The 7850-nt window shown below is 45.0% G+C and overlaps 1 protein-coding gene across 1 annotated transcript in view; it reads right to left on the bottom strand.

Moving 5' to 3' along the window:
- Nucleotides 1–1841: 1841 nt before the first annotated feature.
- LOC120043213 (extracellular serine/threonine protein kinase FAM20C-like) overlaps nucleotides 1842–7850 on the bottom strand; it is a 72258-nt gene continuing 66249 nt past the window's right edge. The window contains exons 7-10 of the mRNA XM_038987863.1: nucleotides 6160–6269; nucleotides 5954–6035; nucleotides 5379–5438; nucleotides 1842–4934 (exon numbers count right to left, since the gene is read on the bottom strand). Of these exons, the coding sequence (XP_038843791.1) occupies nucleotides 4649–4934; nucleotides 5379–5438; nucleotides 5954–6035; nucleotides 6160–6269 (538 nt within the window). The 3' untranslated portion in view covers nucleotides 1842–4648. The remainder of the gene's footprint in view (nucleotides 4935–5378; nucleotides 5439–5953; nucleotides 6036–6159; nucleotides 6270–7850) is intronic.

Below are 7850 nucleotides of genomic sequence, written 5' to 3'. Positions count from 1 at the left end.
TGACATTAGACATGATATCAGACATGATATCAGACATGACATTAGACATGACATCAGACATGATATCAGACATGACATCAGAGTAGACATTCACATAATAAGTGATATCCTGTTCATGATAGGACATGACGACAACATCTAATCTTTAGGTTTCAGGACCTTGTAGAGGGCTTGTTAGAGCGTACTACCTATTTTGTGTGATCATAGCCAGGTGAGGGTTGGTGAAGGACGGTCTGCGATGGGGACAGGGAGAAGTTATAGGGTGTTGATTATGCATATATGCTTTCAAGCCAGTAAAATCAACCAGAAAGACTATTGATGTTCTCCTTCTAGTGGCCAAATGCATTATCATCCTAAACCCTCTATTGAACCATGAGTATTGGGGTTATGCCATTACGCAACAGCTGCTGTTGCTGAAAGTACAAGTTGATCAGCCAGTGATCCAAACAGCTGTAGGTGGAGGAGCTCCAAGTTCCCGGAAGAACAAGATGATGCTGATAATACCTTTAAGGAGAGAAGCTTAGAGATTAACACTCAGCGAAAAGATTACACTGCAGTCTTCAGATTACTGTGTGACTGTGTGTGTGAGAGTGTGTGTCTGCGTGTAAGAGAAAGAGAGTGTGTTTTAGTGTGTCTAAGTCTATGTGTGTGTGTGAATGCTTGTGTGTGTGTGAGAGAGTGTGTGTAAGTCTGTGTCTAAGTCTATGTGTGTGAGTGTGTATGTGTGTGTGTGTGTGTGAAGGATTGTGTGTGTGTGTGTGAGAGTGTGTGTAAGTCTGTGTCTAAGTCTATGTGTGTGAGTGTGTATGTGTGTGTGTGTGTGTGTGTGTGTGAATGATTGTGTGTGTGTGTGTGTGTGAGAGAGTGTGTGTAAGTGTCCTATGTGTGTCTATGTGCGATTCTGCAGGAGGCTGCTGAGGTATCAGTTTAAGGGGGGAAGCTGGGTCGAGTCTCAGGGAGTCAGAGTGCAGCTGAAGAAGTCAGAGGTCAGAGTGCAGCTGAAGAAGTCAGAGGTCAGAGTGCAGCTGAAGAAGTCAGAGGTCAGAGTGCAGCTGAAGACGTCAGAGGTCAGAGTGCAGCTGAAGACGTCAGAGGTCAGAGTGCAGCTGAAGAAGTCAGAGGTCAGAGTGCAGCTGAAGACGTCAGAGGTCAGAGTGCAGCTAAAGACATCAGAGGTCAGAGTGCAGCTGAAGACGTCAGGGGTCAGAGTGCAGCTGAAGACGTCAGGGGTCAGAGTGCAGCTGAAGACGTCAGAGGTCAGAGTGCAGCTGAAGACGTCAGGGGTCAGAGTGCAGCTGAAGACGTCAGAGGTCAGAGTGCAGCTGAAGACGTCAGGGGTCAGAGTGCAGCTGAAGACGTCAGGGGTCAGAGTGCAGCTGAAGACGTCAGAGGTCAGAGTGCAGCTGAAGACGTCAGGGGTCAGAGTGCAGCTGAAGACGTCAGGGGTCAGAGTGCAGCTGAAGACGTCAGGGGTCAGGATACTTCACATATAATACTCATACAGTACCTCCAGACGGTCTGTGTGGATGGCTGGCTGTGTTTCTAAGGCTTTGAAAAATGCATATTCACAACCGACCTCCCTCTCTCTCTTTATTCAGGCCAAGCATTGATCCTCTAGCCAGATGTTAAAATATCTCTTTAATTCTTATTTCCTATTCTGACCCCCTTCCAAGGATAGATACACACACACACACAAACACACACACACACACACACACACACACACACACACACACACACACACACACACACACACACACACACACACACACACACACACACACACACACACACACACACACACACACACACACACACACACTCACACTGTTTGTTGTCATTTTTTTATTGCACACCTTTATCATTTAGCTAACAGATGTTCACAGCAACAATGCAATAGGAGAAAACAGAACAGAAGCGTATCGCTGCAGCACTGCAGCCTCTTAGGTCTTCCAATATATTTATAGATATTTACAGTGACAATATGAAAATCGCAAGTACAACGCCCAGGGCCGAGTTAACCCTTTAACTGCTGCTGTATGAAGGGAGGAGAAGGCTGAGTTGGTAGAGCATCTCCAGGGTTGTGGGTTCGATTCCCACGGAGGACCAGTACAAAAAAGTATGCAAACATGTATGTACTCACTACTGTAAGTCACGCTGGATAAGAGCGTCTGCTAAATGACTCAAACGTAAATGTATAAGGTTAACTCTTCCAACTTAGTCTGAGGATCCAGGTCACACAGGCTGTAGTGTGAACTCTATGTAGTTGTAGTCCTGGTCGTATGGCCACCCGAAACATTCAAGTATACCCAACATTGCACAGGCACCAGGTTAGCCATACGTAGCCAGATTCTAGGGGCTATTGGTGGAATATACAATGCCTCTATTGAGCTCAACGCTTCCAGCAATCAAAGACAGCTTTTCAGATCATAAAATGGACATAACATTAAATAGTACCAAAACATAATTAGTACCAAAACATAAAGAGAAATGTTTCAAAAAAAGAAAAGCCTTAGAACATACCCCTTATTTCCTCATCCATTTCTAAATGTTATGACAAATCCTATTTTCATTTGGAAAAGCGTTGAACAATACAACAGGCACATTGTGCATTACTGTGCAGCCTGGATTGTAACAGAAAACTGCATTTGACATTTGTTTGGTGTTGTAATGGTAACTTGAGTTGGTATAAACGATGAATGACATGACAACGGGGTAGTGCATCTGACTCGTATACTGGTATACACTGTAATCACTGTTCCAACCTATCTTTACAGCCACATGGATAGAGACTAGACTATTTCCATCTCCAAAATAATAATTTCGTCAACTTGAGGTTGCGTGAAGTGTGAGCAAAACTGGTGAGAAATTGTTGGTAATAAAATAATCTCACGTGGGGATAAAGCAAAGAGATAATGTATTTTGGGGGAAAAACAACAAAAAGCACTCATTTGTTACATGATATGAAGATATATGGGGATTTTTACCAAGACCCCCCAAGGCCAATTAAATGAATAGCGTCAGATTGATATTCTCTCATGGCAGTATTTACATACTCGTGTATTATTATTATTTGGATGAATCCCAAATGGCACCCTATTCCATATATAGTGCACTACTTTTGACCAGAGCACTATGGGGATAGGATGTCATTTGGGAGGTACCCTTTGTCTCCACATCCTGTAAACCAGGACTGCCATGTTGAGAGCAGAACAGAGAGGCTCAGCTGACGTGAGATCTAAGCAAAACCAAACATTTCAGCCATGTCGGTCACACTGTCATCATCTATCACAACTTCCTGTAAAGGCTATTCTCATGTCCTTGACAAACATGTCCTAGTAAACCACGCAGCATGTTTTCATTCCAGCCATTCCAGCAAAGCATTGATTTAGAAGTTCCTCGGTCAAAAAGGCAGAATTTCTGAATAAATGGGTCAGCAATTATCTTAAGTGCCAAGAAATGGAAAGATTGAATGATATCTAATATTAATGGACGAGGGCAAGGGCACTCAACACTAGTCAACTTCTGGGCTGCTGAGAGGTGCTTCTCTAAGAGCCCTTGTTTAAGAGAGCTGCTTCCATCCAGGCTTTGAACACTGAATTTAAGTTGATCTGAAAGCTTTATTGAAAAGGAAACCGGTAGCACTTTCTTTAATGGTGTACTGACTCAACGGGTATTTAGGTGGTACTTATTAGGAAACGATGTGGCATCACTGAGTACTAGCTGGGGCTTCACTATACTTTATGCTTCAAATTCACCACAACTGGGAACTACCTGGATCAAAACGGTGTGTATATAAATGCTTGTTTGAATCCCAAAGTACCAAATGAGTACTTTATGTAGTAATTAATGGGGTATTACTGTACAATTACCATTTTACCATGTAATTTCTTAGTAAATAGCAGGTCATTTCTGTACTGTAAACAGCCTCTGGTATAATGTCTCATAGTAATGGAGGCATATAGCATAGTCATAGATAGTGATGGGTTGAAAATGGAGACAACTGATAAATAACAGTCACACTGACATTTATCATAAATAATATACTATATTCTTTTCATACACTCCCTCTAAAATTAAAGCTCTATAAACCTTATATTCCATTCCTCCAGTTACTGTGCATAAATAAAGCTCAAACCACATTTTAACTTGTTAAAGTAAAATCTCATTTGGTTGTGTAACACAAATATACTGTAGCTAGCTTAGCGCTAACCCGAGCAAACAATGATAGCCTTCGCATTCAAACAACCCAAAAAACATAAAATAATAAAACCAACAAAGTCAAATCAAAATGGTCCCTATTTATCATGTCCAAGAGAAGTAATAAAACATCGGTACTTAGCAAAGACCAGGCCTCTTCTCTCCTCAGCTCACTGCTATATCTGTGGACCAACAGTACCTATATATAAATACACGTACATAGGAGGTTCCATAGAGGCATTGGCGGCAAGTCTCGGAATTCACTGAATTCAAAATGGCGGCTCTCGCACAGTCACAGGATCCAGTCAGTCTCTCCGTGAGACCAGACACCCATGGTTGGTTCACCATCAACGGTAGTTTCTTTGGAGGTCCAGGATTGGGAGAAGCGGGAGAAGCAGCGGTACCACCCCTCCACCCCCCATCTCCCTCTCTTCCTAGCCAGGCCTTACTACCTGTGCCCTGGGTTCCTATGGGTGGCTGTGTCCCTGCCCCCTCTGGCTTCTCTAGCCCAGTGGTGGTCGTCCACCTCCACCACGTTACTGTAGCCCTCCTTCTCCACGCAGACAGCCAGGACCTGGAGCACCAGGCGCAGCCTCCGGTCCATGGCCTCCAGGTGGGGCTGGATGAGGACGGGGTGGAGGCGGTCACGCAGCAGGGACTCCTCCATCAGACGGCTCAGCTGGTACTCCTCCTTGGCGAGCAGCTGCAGACGCAAGTGGGTCGACTTCCTCACTCTGTGGGGCGGGGAGGAGGGGAGAGAGGGAGGAGAGGGGGAAGGGAGGAAGGGGGTGAGGAGGGGAGAGAGGGAGGGGAGGGGGAAGGGAGGAAGGGGGTGAGGAGGGGAGAGAGGGAGTGGAGGTGGAAGGGTGGGTGAAGGGAGGAAGGGGAGAGGCAAGAGGTCTTACTTTACAGATGGACTTCTTAAAAAGGGATGCACTTGTAAATCTAGTAAGGATACTAGGAATATAAAGGGAAACATGTTTCAAAAGAAGAAATGCACACTAATTATACTTGCAAATTGTGCAATAGTAATGACAAAGTGAAACTGTGCAAGCAAGCAGTTTACACAGGAAGGTGTGGTATGATGGAGAGAGAGAGAGAGAGAGAGAGAGAGAGAGAGAGAGAGAGAGAGAGAGAGAGAGAGAGAGAGAGAGAGAGGTAAAGGAACAGGTACTGACCTGCAGCACTGGCTCAGAGGCACCAGGATGGAGAGCTCGTCGTGGGAGTGTTTCCCAAACCTGCAAAGAAGAGAAGAGAGGAGCAGAAAAGAGAGGAGAGGAGAGAGGTGAGCCAAGCAACACCACTCACTGGCTGATAATACAACACCTTGGTCTGTGTTTCTCACAGTCTGTCTCACAGTCACCAGCAGCAGTACATCTCTCAGGATCAGTGAAGAAGCCCTCAGACTGAAAGCTCCAGAGTCCTGAACATTCTATTCTCATTGAACATTCCACTCACATTCCCTTCCCATTGAGTGTGACAGTCAGGGACTGAGAGTTTTGCCACATGCCTTTGTAGCTTGATTCTGAAATGCACCGTGTACCTCAGACATTAAAAATACCTTTAAAACATTTGTTATGCCTTTGCTTTGAGCTGTTGCTTTGAGCTGTTGCTATGTGCTGTTGCTTAGTGTAACAACTCAGAACTGAAGTTAATGAAAGAGAGTTTTAGAAGGCTATGTGACAAATCAGACATGACCAGCCGTCTAGAGAACAGATAAAACGAGTTGAGGTGTGTTGTGTTTTCTCCTCACCCTCTTCCGTTGTCCAGATGGATGATGAAGGTCTCGTTTCCAAACTTCTCAAAAGTCTCGTAATGGTGCCGGTCCATGTTACCTGGATACAGAGGTAAACAACATTAATATACATAGGAAAAGAGGACCCCTATTCACCAAGAATGTCTATATAGGGAGTAGAGTGCAGTGGAGGGAGTAGCGTGTAATGGAGCTTCTGTCCTCACCCATGAGGAAGTCAAAGATGGTCATGTCCATGATGTCCAGCAGACGAGAACCACGGTCATAGGGAGGAGTCTGCTTCACCTCGTCACAGTAGTCTGGGTCCACCTCCCACCTGACCACACAACCAATCACATGGGCACGCGGGCACACGCGCACACACACGCACACGCACACGCACACACACACACACACACACACACACACACACACACACGCACACACGCACACACACACAGAGAGTGACATTTAGATAGTGTGAGAGGCTTTGTTTGGTCCAGCTCCCTTCCTGTCGAGCCATGATGTGTGTGTATGTGTGTGTGTTTGCTTGCCTGCATGCCTGTGTGTGCTTTGTGTGTGTTGTTAAGGACAGACCCATGCTGCTCGAAAGCAGAGCAGGGAGGCACACAGCAACTTGACAAGAGAAGGAGAGAGGGAGGGAGGGGTCGGAGGGGAGTGAATGGGAGGAAGAGTGAAAAAGAGAGAGAGGGGTAGAGAGAGAGTGAGAGAGGGGAGGGAGAGGGGAAAGTGAAAGAGAGAGAGAGAGAAGGGGAGGAGACAAGGTGTGACAAGTAAAAAAGGAGGTATGAGTAAGAAAGTCACAGTGACAAAGTAAAAGAGATGAAGTCACAGTAACACAGTGAAAGGCAGAGATGGACAGATAGACAGTGAAAGTATCAAAGAAAGTAGATGGAGTCATTCCATGTTCTCTATTTGCACTCTGTTGACGTAATCAAAGAACACAGGAACACGGAAGTGAGAGAAGACCCTGTCTCCCGGGGCAACTAACTCAGTTTATAATGAGCTGCTACTTCTCCTGCAACACCAATCTACCTATTTTAATCAGAGGTGGGGATCTGGAGAATGTGTTTTCCTTAGAGAACTGGCTGTTCCTGCTGAGTCACTTCCTGATAAGGCATGCCATGGCACCTTGTGTAATGAGGTGTCATCTGGTGAACCCCAGTGAACTGGGGTAATCAGGGGGTGTGAGGTGACCTTATATATAAAGGGTACACAGTTATGGAAGGCTGTGTGTTTTACTCTGCTTCCTTGTTCTCTATAAGGGTAAAGGCTGTGTGTTTTACTCTGCTTCCTTGTTCTCTATAAGGGTAAAGGCTGTGTGTTTTACTCTGCTTCCTTGTTCTCTATAAGGGTAAAGGCTGTGTGTTTTACTCTGCTTCCTTGTTCTCTATAAGGGTAAAGGCTGTGTGTTTTACTCTGCTTCCTTGTTCTCTATAAGGGTAAAGGCTGTGTGTTTTACTCTGCTTCCTTGTTCTCTATAAGGGTAAAGGCTGTGTGTTTTACTCTGCTTCCTTGTTCTCTATAAGGGTAAAGGCTGTGTGTTTTACTCTGCTTCCTTGTTCTCTATAAGGGTAAAGGCTGTGTGTTTTACTCTGCTTCCTTGTTCTCTATAAGGGTAAAGGATGTGTGTTTTACTCTGCTTCCTTGTTCTCTATAAGGGTAAAGGCTGTGTGTTTTACTCTGCTTCCTTGTTCTCTATAAGGGTAAAGGATGTGTGTTTTACTCTGCTTCCTTGTTCTCTATAAGGGTTAAGGGTAAAGGTTGTGTGTTTTACTCTGCTTCCTTGTTCTCTATAAGGGTAAAGGCTGTGTGTTTTACTCTGCTTCCTTGTTCTCTATAAGGGTAAAGGCTGTGTGTTTTACTCTGCTTCCTTGTTCTCTATAAGGGTAAAGAC

The sequence above is a fragment of the Salvelinus namaycush genome, chromosome 3 (genome assembly GCF_016432855.1).
Source record: "Salvelinus namaycush isolate Seneca chromosome 3, SaNama_1.0, whole genome shotgun sequence".
NCBI classification, from domain to species: Eukaryota; Metazoa; Chordata; class Actinopteri; order Salmoniformes; family Salmonidae; genus Salvelinus; species Salvelinus namaycush.
The sequence above is the reverse complement of the archived record's forward strand: the minus strand, read 5'-3'. Positions and strand labels throughout refer to the sequence as shown.